The following is a 16,691-nucleotide window of genomic DNA, read 5'->3' as shown; positions in this document are numbered from 1 at the left end:
CAAGACTTTCCTCCAAGACGAAAAGTCGTGATTTGATGTGAACAAATGATTTTCTGGCCGCTGTGTCAAGGTTTGCTCTCTCCTTGCACACTCACTCAAGTATTTCCTTGCTCACTGCCCTGGTTACAGCTTGGCAGCCCTGGTTTTTGGGGGAGAGCCCTGAACTTCATTCCATCAGCTGGATTCCATTAGCCAGCTGATCTGCTGATTACAATCTGCACACAGGATATTTTCTCCTCGCTGTTATCTGAAAGAATACGGGCATCAGTACAAAAGAAAGGGAAAAGAACCCTACAAAAAGCAATTTACAATTGAGGGAGCGGAAATAAACATATCGTAGTGGCATGAGGAAATAGTAACCATGGAGCTATTCTGGGCACAATACATCATGCAAAGGATGATGTGTCTTTCAAGCACATTTCAAGCCCAAAATTCAAGGCACAAAATGTTTTTGGAAAGTAAATTCTCACATACATTAAGCACCATGCCAAGGAGGGGGGTTGGATGCTGTCAGGCTTTGCTTTTCAGGTTTGTTCAGAGTTTGCCTACAGGAAGCCAGAGCCTCAGCAGGACGATCCCAAAGCTAAAAGCACTCAGGTGCTGACAGATTCTGTTGGATCAGGACCATCCCGGGTCAATCCCACTGGGCCGAGCCAGAGGTGGGGTCTTTTCCAACTTAAATGATTCTGGGAGGGATTCACAGCCCACAGTGGATGCACGCGCAGTGCTGAAGGGTCAGTCCCTTGTTCCCTAGAGAATCCCATGTACCCAAAATCACAAATGCCTTCGAAACTCCTACGTGATTCAAACCCAAACCACCACCTTGGCTAACCCTCCTCTGTCCCGAGTAAACACAGCACATGTGAAACACCAACAAATCAGGGTGCAATAATCAGCTGTCACAGCTCTTCCACCCTTTCCAAGTGGGGCTGGGGCTGGTTTTGGGGAGATGCCCTCTGTAATGATGCTTCCTTTGGTTGTATGGAGATTTTATTTTAGTTATCTTTTAAAATCAGAAATAATTCAGCTTCCCGAGGAGATGTAGTGGGATGATGGATTGATGTCACCAGCAGTGAGCCACAGCCAGCGCCCGGGGCCATTGCAGGGTGAAAGTGACATTGAAATCTGACCGATTTGCTGGGTTTGATGCTAAAAAAAATGCACTGGAAAGTACCTGCCTGGCTCTTTCTCTCTCTCTCCGAGGTACCCGAGTTACCTGCTGTGTCACACACCCTGCAGCCCTTACCGCACCCCACAGCCCTTGGGAACGAGCACCAGCCTCGGGAGGGCTCAGGTGGGCACACTGGGAGACAATTCCCTGCCGCATTCTCCGCCCTGCCCGGTGTCTGGGCTGTCCCCCACGGGATAACCCTTGTTTCGGGGGATCCTCCTGTCCCGGGGATGCTCATGTTCCCCGGGATGCTTCTGTGCTCAGGATGCCCGCAGTCCCCGGGATGGCTCCTGTGTCCCGGAACCCCCTGCTCCCGGGGTGCTCCCGTCCCTGGGGACAGCCCTGTCCCCCGGGACCCTCGTGTCCCACGGGATCCCCGTTCTCTCGGGTCACCTTTGTCCCGCGCCATCCCCCAGCCCCCAGGACACCTTCCCCACGGATCCCCCTGTTCCTAGGACATCCCCACGGGATCCCGTTGTTCCCGGGACACCCCCTCCTCATGGGATCCCCCTGCTCCTAGGACACCCCTTCCCCTCGGGATCCCGCTGTTCCCGGGACACCCCAGTTCCCCGAGATCCCGCCTGCCCACGGGACACCCCTTTCCCACGGGATCCCCCTGTTCCTAGGACATTCTTTTCCCACGGGATCCCCCTGTTCCTAGCACACCCCTTTCCCAAGGGATCCCCCAGTTCCCAGGACACCCCAGTCCCCCTCGATCCCGCCTGCCCCCGGGACCCCCTTTCCCCACGGGATCCCCCTGTTCCCGGGACCCCCTTTCCCCACGGGATGCCCCTGCCCCCGTACCCCCCGTTCCCCGCGGGATCCTCCCGCTGCCGGGCCCCGCTCGCTGTGGCGCTGCCCCTCGGTGCCGCCGCGCCCCCGGTGCCGCGAGCCGGGCCGGAGCGGGGGCGGCCGGGGCTGGAGCGGCGCCGCGTTTCCGCCGGCCGGGAGGCGGAGCGGGGGCGGCCGCGGCCGGGCGGAGCAGCGGAGCCGAGCGGCGCCGGGCCGGGCCGGGGCTGTCAGCGCGGCGAGCGGGGCCTCAGCGGGCCGGGCCATGGCGGGCGGGCGCTGAGGCGGCGGGGCGGGCGGCCGGGGCGGCGGCGGCGCGCCGAGGGCCATGCCGCGCCCGTAGGGAGAGATGCCTTTGGGAAATGGAGACACTGGAGCACAGCGCAAACATGGCGCCCCGCGGCTGCCGCTGCCGCGCTGGTGCCTGCTCTGCTCGCTGCTGTGCGGGGGGCTCGCCGCGACCCCGGCCCCCGCCTGCCGGCCCTGCGCCCCGGGCTGTGCCTGCGCCGCGCCCGCCTGCGCCGTCAACTGCTCGGCCCGCGGCGTGGAGCGCCCCGGGGACGCCGTGCCCCCCCGCCGCCACCGCGCTGTGAGTACCGGGCAGCCGGGCAGGGGGCGCGGGGCCAGCGGCCCGGCCGGGATCGGCCCGCACCGGGACACGGGCGACCGCGGAGTCCCGCCGGGGACATGGAGCGGGGGTTCCGAGCCGCGGGTTTGGATCGGGGGGTTCCGAGCCGGGAGTTTGGATCGGGGGGTTCCGAGCCGGGAGTTTGGATCGGGGGGTTCCGAGCCGCGGGTTTGGATCGGGGGGTTCCGAGCCGGGAGTTTGGATCGGGGGGTTCCGAGCCGGGAGTTGGGTTCGGGGGGTTCCGAGCCGGGAGTTTGGATCGGGGAGTTCCGAGCTGGGAATTGGGTTCGGGAGGTTCCGAGCTGGGAGTTGGGTTCGGGGGGTTCCGTGTTCGGGAGTTTGGCTCGGGGGGTTCTGTGTTTGGCAGTTTGATTTGGGGGGTTCTGTGCGGGAAGTTTGGTTCGGGAGGTTCCGAGCCGGGAGTTTGGTTCGGGAGGTTCTGTGTGGGAAGTTTGGTTGCGGGCGTTCCATGCAGGGAGTTTGGTTTGGAGGGGTTCTGTGTTCTGGAGTTTGGTCCGGGGGGTTCTGTGTTCGGGAGGTTCTTGGGGAATAACGGGAGGAGGGTATGTGGGAGGGAGTGTTTGAATTAATTTGGGGGGTTAAACACGCTTTAAAGCAAATCCGACAGACGCAGCTCACAAGTAGCAAGGCTTTCTCCCTGGAAGCGCTGGGATGGGATGACAGATGTGTTTGTGTCAGTTGTTTTGGGTAGGTCAGTCAGGCGTGTTGGTGGAGGGGCACTGGAATGGTCCATGCGCTCTGTCACTGAAATCAGCTCACTGCGTGACGCAAAAAACAGACGCAGGGGAAAAGTTTGGTTTTCCGTAGGGAGCAGCGTTTCAGTTCTTGACGAGACAAAAGCATCGAGTGATTCATATAAGAGCGATGACGTGGGGCCCGGCGCGGTGGATAGATCTCACATGAAATAATTTCTGGTGGCATTTCGCTGCTTTAAGGGTCTGCTTTTCTCTTTGGATATTATAACTAAGCTTCCACTTTTTGTGTCAATACAGAGCTACTGCAGAAGTTGTGGAGTACCACAGTAAACATACGTTGTAGGTTTTGCACGCTGTGTCTGGACTAACGTCAGGAAAATGTGCGCATCTCTAAATCCAGCAGCCAAGGTGTTTTCCAGCTCTTTCTTGCTAGATATATTTAGACTTTTGCAAACAAACCAGCCATTGTTTGTTGCAGAAAGTCCCTAACTGGAAAAGACTGGTTTTTATTAAGGAGGTTCTGGGTTTCTGTTATCTGTTGTTGGTTTGAGGTGGGGATCTGCAGCTCCCCAGGCTGCTCGCTGGTCACTGTGGAGCAGCTGTGATGATCAGTCCTTCATTTGGCTTTTTGAGGCTTTGGGGCTATTACGATGTGTTTCTGTGGTTATTAATGTTGGTAGTAAGTGTTTGAGACTATGTTATTGTTGTTCAGAGGCGCTGAGTTGTAAAAGCTCCCAGAATGTTTTGGGTATTGTGCAGTGACAGATGGAAGTGGGACATAAAGCTCTTGCAGGTGAACAAAACCATGGGAAGGGGAAACGCTCCAGAGCGATGGACGATGGTGTTTGTGGCACATGTTCTGATTGCAGAAGTGTCTCCAAAAAACAGAGCTTGTGCTTGGAATTCAGGCTGTGGAGTCGTCCCTGTTGGGCAGCTCATCACTGTGTGTGCTGGCTGGAAACGTGCGCTGGTCTGTTCTCAGGGCTGGGCTGAGATGTGCTGAAGTGGGTTTCTGTCAGGTTTACTGCCCTGTTTGGCCTCCTGGTGATGGCAGAGAATGCAGGTGCACCCACTCTCGTTCTAACCATGAAGAGTTTACAGATTCGTCTCTGTTGGGATGGAAGGGACTCTGGCTCATGGCTCAGTGAGGTTATGCAAGTGGTTTTGCCTAATAATTCACATTCCCTTTGTTGAACATGGACTGATAAATCACATTTATATATTCTCTCATTAGAGGAAAAATTATTTTTTAATATCTCAACAACCCCTTTTTAAAAGATTTAATTATTCTGAACCGAAAGCAGCCTTTAGGAAGGCCGAGTTTTGAAAATTCCTAAGGCCAGAATTCCCGGCCATTTGCTTGCAGCAGCACTCAGCAACTGTGATTCCGAATTTCTGGCCGTAGAAGCGAGGCCTAGGAAATGAATTCCTCTTGTATCCGTCGTTTTAGACGGAGCAGCTTTGAGGAAATAAATGCCAACTGCGGCCACGCTGTTACCAGGAGCACGGGGAAGTGTCCCATCCAAAGAATCGCTAAGGAAATGGGCTCTGCTGCTCGCAGACACCACATACCTCGCTGGAAGCAGTCTCCAGGCAGAGCGAGTGGGAATATTGGCCCCTTCCCACGGCCAGAGTCAGGTTCTTGAAGTGCAGCGCAGAGTCTGGCTGGAACCAGGAGCAAAGGCTGTTTTTCCAAATAATCCGTGGCGCGCGGCTCGGGAACCGAACTGGGGGAGCAGCCTCGAGTGGCAGCATTTGCACTTCTGAGCTCTTCCATCCCAGGAATGCTCTGATCCATCTCTTTTCAAGTGCTTTGCTCTCGGCCCTGCCGGATTTTGTTTGCATTTATTTGAGCCTGAGCTGTTTCTTGAGCTTTCATCGCTTATTTCATTCCGCGAGTGGAAATAAATCTCATCGAGGCTTTCCGACTTCGCCTTGCAAATACCGATTCCTTCTGACACATCTCCGGTGTCGTGGCAGGTTTGAAGTGGAAATTAGAATCTCGATGTGAAAGGATGGGAGTGGAAACTTCCTCTCTTTTCCCCTCCTTAGGATGGAATAATGTTTGTGGATGGGGCAGAAGGAGAAGCTGGATCGGAGGAGCTCTGCTCTCACCCGGCTCCTGCAGAAGCAGATTTGGGGATCAGAACTTTCATCCAAAACCCAATGGGGTTTATTGTGGATTTGGCAGTGAGCCCCGGGGTTGCACTGCCCAGCCGGTGATTTCACCTAAATAAACCTTCAAATAAACAGATCCTGTGATTCAGGAACCTGCAGTCTGGTATTTGAAATTTCAAGGGTCAGCAACGATTGGTAGAATTTGATATTATTACATGATGCAGGAAAAGCCTTTTCAAGGCTTGGGGTGTCTTCAAAAGCTATCGGGGGGAAAAAATTTCCAGTTTAAATTAATTCAGGTAAACCCACAGGCAGTGGAGTGTCTGTACAGTAGTGTCCAGGCCACAAAAGCAAAACAGCTCTATTGCCGTTCCTAGAAAAAACTGAGACAGCCTGGAATGTCATTCTTGTAGGGAGCCATATCCCAGCGAAAACAAGGCTGCGTTTCTCTTTTGTAAGAGATTTTGGAGGGGGAAAAAGGCCCAAATGAGGTGCTAGATAAATATTTTGCCAGTGAGATTCTTTCAGGCTGTGGAAGGGACCAGTCCCATAAGCAACTCGCAGCTATAGTTTGAGTGTGAACAAGGAGGCGATTCTGTGGTGTGGTGTCAGAGCAGAACGGGCTCCGCTGTTAGAGAGGGCTGGGTTGTTCATTGTGCTCCTTCCTAAAGCTGCAGAGAACTCTCAGTGCTGCGTCCACCACTGAGAAACTTTTTGAAAACCAAAACTTTTCTTAGTGGTGTTTCAAGGTGTATTAAGAGAAATGCCCAGCTCAGGAAGAGCAGGCATCTGCCGCAGAAGTGGATTTAAAGGTGCTCCTGCTCTGTGGCAAAAGTTGCAATTGAATAATCCTGAGCAGCATCAGCATGTCTCACTTTTGTGATCTGTAGTTTGGTGCAGCCAAGCCTACAGACCCCGGCAGTGACAAAACCCCACACGTTAAAGAAGTAATTACACATCTTGGAGCCCCACGAGGCAGGACGAGCTGCTGGTGGAACCCTCTGGGTTTCCTCTGATACCTGGTGTGTTTTTTCCTGTGCACTGTTTGCACTGATTTTTCCCTGTGTTTCCTGAAATTTTGAAGTTTCCTGGTGGTGTCTCTGTGTGCTGCTCTTTCCTTGTTGGAGTGAAAGTGAGGGCTGCTCCTGCCCTTCTCCTGCTGGCAAGCCCCCGGCAGGTCTCTGCGTTTCACCCAGCTGCTTTCCTTCTGCTCTCACAACGAGTGGATTTGAAAGAAAACCACTCACTCAGAAGGTAGAACTCATATGGTTTGTTAATGCTGCTCTGCCTTTTATCCCCATTTAATGGGATTCCTTGTTTTATCTCTTGTCACGCCGTGTTTTCCACACTGTGGTTTCCATAACGCGGCTCGGCGTCATCCTTTCTCCGTTCCTCCGAGCTTTGTTGTCCTTTGATTGATTGTTGCAGTTCAGCTTGATTTTGTATTTTATTTACTCCACATGTCCCCGGACATTTATCTGAGTTGTAGTAAGTGAGTAACAAAGTGAGCAGGGGGAGAAGGACAGCTCGGGAGCAAAGCTGTGCATTCCAGTGCCAGGGTGGAGCGGGCTGGGAGCTGCCTGCTCTCAATGTGAGGAGACTGCACGGAGCAGTGTGGGCCGTAGGCTGGGTTTTGGGGGACACAGCACTTGTGAGTTAGTCCCTCCACAGCCAACAGCAGGATTTTAGGCAGTCGCTGTCAGGCTCAGAGGGAAAATTTCCCGTCTCTTCCCCAGTGGAAAGTTGGCAGCTCCGCTCCCGGGCTGTGCTCGCGGTGCTGTTGCTGTTCAGAGGAATGGCTGCTGCTGCTCAGCAGCCCACCCTTTTCTCCCCCCACCTCAAACCGCCCTCCTCTCCCTCCCCACCATCCCTCCCTTCCCTCCAGCCCTTGCTGAAATGTGGCTCCAGGGCTGGGAAGCCGCAGTGGCTGCGGAGCTGCCGGCCACTCTCCCCTTCAGCTGCAGGGACAAGCTGTGCTGAAGGTCACCAGCCTGTCCCAAAGGAGGGTGGTGGTGTCCCACCAGACCTCTCCAGCCCTTATTTCTCAGCCTTCCTTTGCAGTAAAGAGTGAGCCTGTTTTTCATATCGACTCGCTGCTCTTTACGTAGACACTGGAGCGAAGTTGGCATCTCTGTTTGCCAGAACTAAAAATGTCAATTGAAACATAATGTTAGTTTTGTGCTTTGCAAAGGGCACAAACAGCAAAACTCACGTGATTGCTGCCATTCACGTTTATTTAAAGGACAGCTGTCATCAGGAAGAGCATCAAAAACGTGCAAGCTGTAGCATTTGCAGTGTATTTATAGGAACCGTGACCAGTAAAGAGATTCTGTCATAGAATCACAGAATCCTGGAATAGTTGGGGTCCTTAGAAAGGACCTTAAAGAGCATCTCATTCCGCTCCTCTGCTGTTGGCAGGGACACCTTCCTTTAGACCAGGCTGCTCCAAGCCTCATCCAGCCTGGCCTTGGGCACTGCCAGGGATCCAGGGCAGCCCCAGCTGCTCTGGGCACCTGTGCCAGGCCCTGCCCACCCTCCCAGGGAGGAATTTTTTCCATTTATCAAACCTCAGTTTTTCCTCTTTAGTGTGAACCCATTCCCACCTGTCCTGTCACTACGGGTCCTGGTGAGCAGTCCCTCTCTGGCCTCCCTGTGGCCCTTTCAGATACTGGAAGGTGCTGGGAGCTCTCCGTGCAACCTTCTCCTCTGCAGGCTGAACTCCCTCAGCTTTCCAGCTCTTCCCTCTCCCTTGAAAGATCACATCCTTTTAGATGATGTGCAGATAAGCAAAGCACATAATTAAAACGATTTCTCAGCCAGCTGTTTCTTCTGCATTAACAGCAAAATAGTTGCCCTCAGGTTAGGAGCAGGTAAATCTCTTCTGCTTCCTGGCATCAGGCCTTGGAAAAACCTCGCTGAGCTGAGCTCGGCAGTGAAGTTTCAGACGTGGCATATGGTCCTGTGTGATTCTGTTTAACCTGCTGTCATGTTGAATTCAATTAGCAGCCCGTGCTCAGCAGTGTGATAGGCTGGGTTGGTGACAGGACTGGATGTTCATTCACTGGTGTAGCAGATCTCCCACCTACGGCGTTTCTGGGTGCTGGAGCGTGGCCCTGCTGTTCCTGCAGGCTGGGGCTGTGGGTGCCCTCTGGCAGTGCAGGTCTGGGAGCTGCTGGGATCCTCATTTCTCCCCGAATGCTCTGGAGGACCGTGGGGACAGGGCTGTGCTCGCTGTCCCGGCAGCCACAGCCTGCAGCAGCTCGTTCCTGCGGAGCAGTCTGGAGTGACACGGAGTCTGGATCCGAGCCACGACCCCACCAGCCTGTTCCTGTTCATCCAAAATTGTCCCTTGCCACCACAGCGTGGCCTTGTTTCTCCTGGTGACAGCTGAGCAGCTCGTTTTCGGCCAGCCTGTGCAGGCAGCTCCTGTGTGGAGAAGCACTCTGGGCTCTGTGCGGTGCACTTTGTGTGTCTGTGGTGGAGTCACCGGGGCTCATCCCTGCTTTGGGAGGGACTTTTCCAGCGTGGGGTTTGTCGCCCTCCCAGAGCATGTGTCCACCTCCTTGGGCAGACCTGGTCCTTCAGAGAGCTCCCGGGGAGATGGAGAGGGACTTGTGACCAGGGCATGGAGTACCAGGACAAGGGGGGATGGCTTTCTACTGCCAGAGGGAAGGGTTGGACGGGATGTTGGGAAGGAATTGTTCCCTGTGAGGTTTCCTGGAGAAGCTGGAATTCTCCAAGGCCAGGTTGGACGGGGCTTGGAGTGACCTGGGGCAGTGGAAGGTGTCCCTGCCCATGGCAGGGGTGGCACTGGATGTCTCTAAGGTCCCTCCCAGCCCAGAGCAGTGGGTGATCCCCTGGTTCTGTGGTGCTTGCAGATCCCCAGCAATGGCCTCTTCCCAGCTCCATTGCAACATCCCCTGGCAGCCCCTCAGCCCTGGCTCCTGCTGGATCCCTGCGGCTGCTCCGGGCTCCTCTGGCAGGGACAGCCCCAGGATCCAGAGGCAAAGGAGGATTTTCCCTGCAGGGACAGGCAGTGGCTCCTCTCCATCCTGCCTCTGGCCTGTGGGCTTGCCTGGGATGCTGTGGAGCCCTGTCCCAGGGCTGGGGGGCTTGGCTCCTGCTGGGAATGGGCTCTGCTCCTGCTGGGAATGGGTTAACTGTGCTGCTCAGGGAGTCTGTTCCTGCTGGGAATGGGCTCTGCTCCTGCTGGGAATGGGTTAACTGGGCTGCTGGCAATGGGTTCTGTTCCTGCTGGGAACAGGTTAACTGGGCTGCTCAGGGAGTTCTGCTCCTGCTGGAATGGGTTCTGTCCCTCTGCCAGGGGTTCTGTCCCTCTGCCATGGGTTCTGTCCCCCTGCCATGGGTTAAGCGGGCTCCCCGGGGGTTTCTGTCCCTCTGCAGTGGGTTCTGTCCCCCTGCCATGGGTTCTGTCCCCCTGCCGTGGGTTCTGTCCCCCTGCCATGGGTTCTGTCCCTCTGCCGTGGGTTCTGTCCCCCTGCCATGGGTTCTGTCCCCCTGCCCTGGGTTAAGCGGGCTCCCCGGGCCGGAGCCCTGGGAGTGGTGCTCCAAGGAGGGGACCAGGGTGTGGGCTGAGTCCTCCGGAGGGAGGAACCCGAGGAACAGCTAAGCCTGGGAAAGCAGAGCCCAGCCGGATTGTGTTGGCCGAAGCCGAGCGTTTCTCTCTCAAACCACGCCTCGGCAAGGGGTGGAGTGAGGCCGGGCTGGAGCTGCGGGTTTTGGTTTGGGGCAGGTTGGTGAAAGCATCTCTGTCCTGTCCCGGGAGATTCCTGCACTGACACAGCCCCGCGGTGGTGGGCTGGGGGGATGATCCCTTGATCCCTAAAACCGTGGTGGGAGCACGTGGATCCCTTTGAGAGCTGGGAAAAAACCAAAACCCATTATTTTTTTTTTTGTGTGTATTTTTGTAGTGCAAAAATGCAGCTTGAAGAAGCACTACAGAAGTGCCTATTTTTGTACCTCTGCAGCTGGCTGGGTGTGTGTTAGGGCTTGAATGCAGCCTTTCCACGTGTGGCTTGGGAAAATCCAGCTGTTCATTCCTGCCTCTGCTGCCGTGCTCCCAAATGCCACATCCCATTTCCAGGGGCAGGATGCCCATCCTGGCCCAGGATAGGGACCCTGTGGGGCGTCGTGGCTCTCAGGTGGGGCTGTCAGGAGAGGTGCCAAACAAACCTTCCCTTGCAGGGGATGCTCATGTCCCAGTGTGCAGCCCAGGGCTGGCACCCAGTGTCCTGAGGGCAGCAGGACCAGCGCTGTCACTCTGGGAATATTCCAGGTTTTTCCTCCTGGCTTGCTCCAGTGCTGGCCCTCCCATGAGCAGCGGCTGTGTGGCTGTTTGGAGCAGAGGGAACCATCCAGCCACGCTGTGCAGGCAGTGCCAGGCCCTCTGTGGGGTGATAAGAGCAAGAATCACAGCCCTGTTCCGTGCCACGTGCTGCCAGCACAGTGCGTGTGCCTCATTTCCTCTCCTGGGGCTCGGGGAGCTGAGGGAACAGCTGGAAACCACAATGGGATGCAGAGTGGAGCCTCTTTTAAAGCGTTGCAGCCACATTCCCTCCTCTCTGCTCTGCTTTGTGTTCCCTCAAACACCTCTGCTTGAGCTGGGTTGTTTCACCAGAAGAGGAGAGGGACAGGGTGTTTAGGGTGGTGGCTGCCTTGTCACCCCCAGACAGGTCCCAGGGGCACGGGGCACCTGGGGAAGGGCTCTGAGCTCTGGCAGAGCCCGTGCAGGCAGTGTGGTGCTGCTGGCCCTCAGCAGAGTTGGGTTTCACCCCTCCCCAGATGAAAAAAAGGCTTGGAAAGCTTTGTGGAAAGAGTGAGATTGCAAAGGAGGAGTTTGGATACGGCGAGAGCAATCCACTGGCACCTTCCATGCTTCCTGGTGCTGTACCAGCTCTGGGATCTCATGGGTTGGTGCAGGCTCAGCAAAAGGGCAGCTCTTACCTGAGACCTGCCCGTGATCCAGGCAATCCTGCCAAAGCATCAGCTTGGACCATGGGCACTTGGCTTTGAGGTTGCAGAGCTGCTGCCATCCCAGCCTCCTCAGTGATGCCAGCAGGATGCACAGTGACTCCTCAGTGATTTGTGTCCCAGAGCTGCCCTCTTTTAGCACAGCTATAAAGAAATCTTCTCCCATCCCCTACAGCCAAACACAGCACTCATCTGAAATACGATGCTGAGTGATTCCCTGGGAGAAGAGTTTCCACTGGAAAATGTCTTGGCTCCCACCCAGCGCTCGGTGAGGCAGTTGTGGAGGACAGCCTGTTGCTGCTACCTGCGTGATTTTCTGCCACAGGACTGTTAACAGAAGCAGGAGTTGGTGCAGCCATTAGTCAGGATCCCTTCCGAGCTCCTTCACTACCCAGCAAAGAGAAGATTCCCTGTCCTGCCAGACTCTGGAGACAACTGCAAATAGAGAGCCACTGCCATGAGAAGAGTGGCGTTGGCCAGAGATTCATAAGTAATGAATTAAATCTGTGCAGAGCAAAGGTTTCTATCGGAGTGTGGGAACATTATTTTACTCCTACGGAGGGAAAACATGAAGTCAGTGGCTTTAGAGACTGAGCTCTGGGACCTCTGATTGCATGGATTGGTGCAAAGGTTGGATCAGAAGTGTTAAAAAAATTAGTGTAGACAAAACTGAGGTGGGAAAACAAAAGCTGGAAGAGGCCAAGGGTTAGGCTTTGGTAGTCTCTGGGTTGCGTTAAGAAAATTCACTGTAGCTGGTATCTGTGGTGGATTGTGTTCCTACAGCAGTAAGGAAGGGCTTTATTTAAGGAAAATTAAAAGGAAGGGTGCTTCTCCTGTGTGCAGGAAAGCTTTGCAGGGCATAGCACACATCAAGCAGCGCCGTGGAGACAAAGCTGGAGCTCTCTGGGTGGCACTGGAGGTTCTGCTGGGCTGACACAAGACAATTCCCGAGGTTTAATGGAGAGGGAGGACACACCCTGCTCTCTGCAGGGAGTGCCAGGAGCATCACTGGCTCCTGAATCTGTTTTGTCCAACACAATGACTTCAGTAGCCCAAGAGCCAGACCCCGAGCTGCAAAGCCCTCGCTGTGCTCCCTCCTGTCACTCCCTGCATGCAGCAATTAACCATTGCTTGGAGAGCCCTGTGCCTTTCCCCTGCTTGCAGGACAGTGAGCTGTCAAGGCAGCAATGCCACTGGCCTTGGGTAGTTGAATTTCTGATTACATGCACAGATTGCATCTGATACAGACACAAATTTAAGTGGCATTAACTCGGGTTTGCTTTGCTTCGCGGGTGGTGCCCCGTGCAGTGCAGCCAGTCAGGTGGGAGTATTTCCCTCTGGCATGAGTTCGTTTTTGCAGCAATTAAAGGGTTAATTACAGCTGGCCATCAGATCTCCCAGACAAGCCAGCAGAGCCCACTGTTGTGCTCTGTCTTCCTGCAGATTAACCAGACACATCCAAGCCTGGAGCTTGATCCCAAAACTTGAGAGAGAGCCGGGAGAGTTTGGCAATGCCTCTCCCAACACCCTGCTCCCGCAGGACCCACAGCTTCCCCCGAGGCAGCTCCACTCTGGCTGCTTGGGAAGCCCATTCCAGGAGTCCTCAGAGGATCTTTTCACAGAATCCCAGGATCATTTGGGTTGGAAAACACCTCCGAGCTCGTTGAGTCCAACCAGGCTGATCCCCTTTTGAGGATGCTCCCAGCTCTGGAGCCTCCTCTCTCAGGTGGGTGCTCTGATCAGCACCTCCAGCTCCCTGTGCAGACTGACCACAGCTCCTCTGACCCCACAGAGCAGGGGGAGCTCCTGGAGCTGCTGGTCCCTCTCCTGGCTTGCTGTGCAGCTCCTGGCAGCTGCTGGATGCTGCAGCAGCCGTGGGGGCTGTGAGCAGGGCCAGGAGGAGCTGCCCTGGGCGGTCAGGGGAGTGCAGTGCATACCTTGGGCTGGGAGGGAAGCCCAGCTACTGGGGGCAGTGTTGTCTAAGAGCTGGAACGAGCAGGGGGAGCAGGACTCCTGCTTTTGTTTTCAGTTTGACCCTGCTGCTGTGGGCTGGGCTCTCAGGGATTCCTCTGCATCCCTCTCCCTGACCGAGCCGCGGGGCTGAGGCTTCGTTGAGTATTGTCCTGGTTGTTGATGGGAATTAGGTGCTTGTGGAGTGCTTCAGTGCTTGGCTGCCCTGCATTTGTCGTTCCTGCTTGCCTGGTGCTCTGCCATCCTCGTGAGGAGGCAGCAAAACATCCCCCAGCAGCTCTGGGGGAGGTGAATCTTCAGCCCGAGCAAGGTGAGCGTCAGGGCAGCAAAATGGAGATGTGGGCTCACTTTGACAGGTTCATTGGTACCCTTGGTCCTGCCTTCCCACCCCTGCTTGAGCTTCAGCCTCTTCTTCCTCATCCTCTGAACCAGTCACAGCCTTGTGCTGGGGGAGCATCCCGAGTGGCAGGTGCTGGAGCCAGCAGGGTCCCACTGTGCTCCCACAGCTGGACAACCATTCCTTTTGCTTTTAAAGCATCTGAAAAAAGAAGCAAAGTTTCGTTTTCTGCCCAACTTGTATTTTTTTGCTCAGGGCAGGCCCATCAGTTTCCCGAACAGAGACGTGCAGCCCCAGCTGGGAGGTCAGGGTTGTGTCCAGCGCCGGGGAGCAGCTCCTGACAGGAGTGTGGCTGCATTTCAGTATTGCCACCGGAGTTTGGGATGGCAGGGGTGGCTCCAGTCCTTCTCCTGGCTGCAAATCCACTTGTGCACTTCTTTTAGCTTCTTGGAGTCCTAATTCTGGCTGGCTCACAGGCTGTGTGGCAGGAGAATCCTGGAATAACGGAATTGTTAAGGCTGGAAAAACCCTCCAAGATCATTTGGTCCAACCATTCCCCCAGCACTGCCCAGGCCACCACAAATCATGTCCTTTTTGGACACCTCTGGTGATGGTGTGACTCCACCACCTCCCTGGGCAGCCCCTTCCACTGCCTGACAACCCTTTCATGAAGGAACTCTTGCTGATGTCCAGCCTGAGCCTCCCCTTCCCGTTTTGCAGCTGGGTGAGGCTGTAGGAGCTCCGTGCACGGGCAAGGGAGGTGCCTGAGGTCACACAGGGAGTTTGTGTCCCGGCCCCTGCCGTGCTCTGAGGTGCAGCAGAGTGTGACAAACACGTGGGCTGGCACGTGGGGCCGCTGTGGTGTGGAGGTTCTGTGGTGTGAGGTGATGTGGAGGTCCTGTGGTGTGGAGGTGATGTGGAGGTCCTGTGATGTGGAGGTGATGTGGAGGTTCTGTGGTGTGGAGGTGATGTGGAGGTCCTGTGGTGTGGAGGTCCTGTGGTGTGAGGTGATGTGGAGGTCCTGTGATGTGGAGGTGATGTGGAGGTCCTGTGGTGTGGAGGTCCTGTGGTGTGGAGGTCCTGTGGTGTGGAGGTGATGTGGAGGTCCGTGATGTGGAGGTCCTGTGGTGTGGAGGTGATGTGGAGGTCCTGTGGTGTGTGGCTGGGGCTGCTCATGGATCCAGCTGCCCCTGCAACATCTTCAGGGTGGTGGAGCTGCATGCCCGCTCCCGTCCTGGCCCCAAGGGGGGCACAGCACGGCTGAGGTGTGGGTTGGTGTGGAGTGGAAAGGCAGCAGCTGGTCACTGCATCCCTGTGCCTGCCTGCGAAGAGCTGGCCCTGCTGCTGGTGTCCCTGGAGGTCCCTCTGTGGTGACCTGCAGGCAGCAGGATTCATTTGGGGGGATGAGGGGAGCAAGGTTTCGTGCTGGACCTGTGTCAGGGTTCTGGATTAATCATTACTGCACTTAATGGGCTGCAGCTCAGAGCCAGAGCCGTGCGCATCACCTGAGACTCTGCACAGCAGTCAGAGTGGGGATCAGGTGCTGGCACAGCTCTGCTGCCCAGATCTGGGGCTCCCAGGAGGCAGGAGGGAAGGGAGGCAGTGGTTAATAGCTAGGATGGAGTTAATCATCCACTGAATTCCTCTGCTACAAACTCTCTCCTCAGTATTTTTTCTGGTGCTGTTGCTGGAGAGGAAATGGGGGTATGTGAAGCAAAACCACACTTAACAGCTCACAGTAGCCCTGGTGTGTGCAGGGTTCCTTGCCTTGCTGAGGGTGGAGCTCCCCCTGAGAGGAGACGCTTGGATGAGCTGGTGGAGCTGAGCAGTGCTGGGATATTTGATATATCTGCACCTTTCCCTTTGGGTGCCCGGGCCAGGCCCTGAGAAGGAAGTGTCTGCGCTTTCACCTGCCTGAGACCCAGGAAGGATCTGTATTCTTCTCACAGTAGTCAATCCCCAACGACTCAGATGAAAGTGAGAGAACTTATCTTAATTAATAAAATAGCAAGGATGCAATTACTTACAAAAGTCCAGCTCTGCCTGCCCAAACATGAGTCAACAACCTCTCATAAATCTTGAGATTAAAAAGAACCAAAAGGAGGTTAAATGCTGGTGCCTTTTGTGTTTTGAGTCTGAACTCCCATGCAGGAGACACTTGGAAGCATCTGTGTCTCACTGAGGAGATACAGAGGAGTAATAGATTTCAACAAAATAGAAGGGAAGGAAAAAGTAGAGATTATAATTTAATGTCAGGATTCCAGGAGACGAGGGAACCCACCACTTCTTTTAGGACAAAGACTGAGTGTATTTTCTAATTCTTTTTGGGGTGAAGGTGTGTGATGTAGAGCCTCTTACCATGGGACCAGGTACAGGAGGTTTTCACATGTGAGTGAAAAATAACCCAGTTGGTGTTAGTCATGCTGCAGAATGTGTTAGCAGTTCAACAATGGCCTTAAACACCGAGTGGGATCCAATTTAAACCCATAAAAGTGAGGAAGTCTGGACTTGGAGCCTGTTCTTCTACCTGTGTACGCAGCTGTGCGTGGAGTAGCTGTGGCATAAACAGCCCAGGATGGTGTTGGGATTTCTTTTTATTCCATTAAACAGTTGTCATTTGTTTCCAAGGGTTTGATTTTATTGCTCCTCCTGTTTCACACAGCAGGAAATTAAAAAAAAAAAAAAGCAGCCCAACACACAAGAAACAGATACAAATTCTTATTTGCTCAAATTCAGCTGAATGTAGGAGCTGGGGCTCCAGGATGCTTCACAAAAATGTCTTAATTTCTGATGATTCTGAATGTAATAAGAAGATGTGAAATCCATGCTCAGGCCTCTGAGCTGGTGGTCTTAGAGGTCTAACCGTGGTGGTTCTGTGATGTGCCTTTTTGTCTTCCATGGGAGCAGCAGTCAGGAGTGGCTGTGTGGGTTACATAACCCCTGTGCACAGAGCCTGCTGCAGCGAGGCGA

The 16,691-nt window shown here is 54.8% G+C and overlaps 1 protein-coding gene across 4 annotated transcripts in view; it reads left to right on the top strand.

Annotated features, from left to right (window-relative positions):
* Window positions 1–2,157: 2,157 nt before the first annotated feature.
* Window positions 2,158–16,691, top strand: part of PKD1 (polycystin 1, transient receptor potential channel interacting) — an 82,870-nt gene continuing 68,336 nt past the window's right edge. For all 4 annotated transcript variants that reach the window (XM_038151118.1, XM_038151119.1, XM_038151117.1 and 1 more), the window contains exon 1: window positions 2,158–2,549. In XM_038151118.1, the coding sequence (XP_038007046.1) occupies window positions 2,323–2,549 (227 nt within the window). In that variant the 5' untranslated portion in view covers window positions 2,158–2,322. The remainder of the gene's footprint in view (window positions 2,550–16,691) is intronic.

Source organism: Motacilla alba, chromosome 14 (assembly GCF_015832195.1).
Source record: "Motacilla alba alba isolate MOTALB_02 chromosome 14, Motacilla_alba_V1.0_pri, whole genome shotgun sequence".
NCBI lineage: Eukaryota > Metazoa > Chordata > Aves > Passeriformes > Motacillidae > Motacilla > Motacilla alba.
The sequence above is the reverse complement of the archived record's forward strand: the minus strand, read 5'-3'. Positions and strand labels throughout refer to the sequence as shown.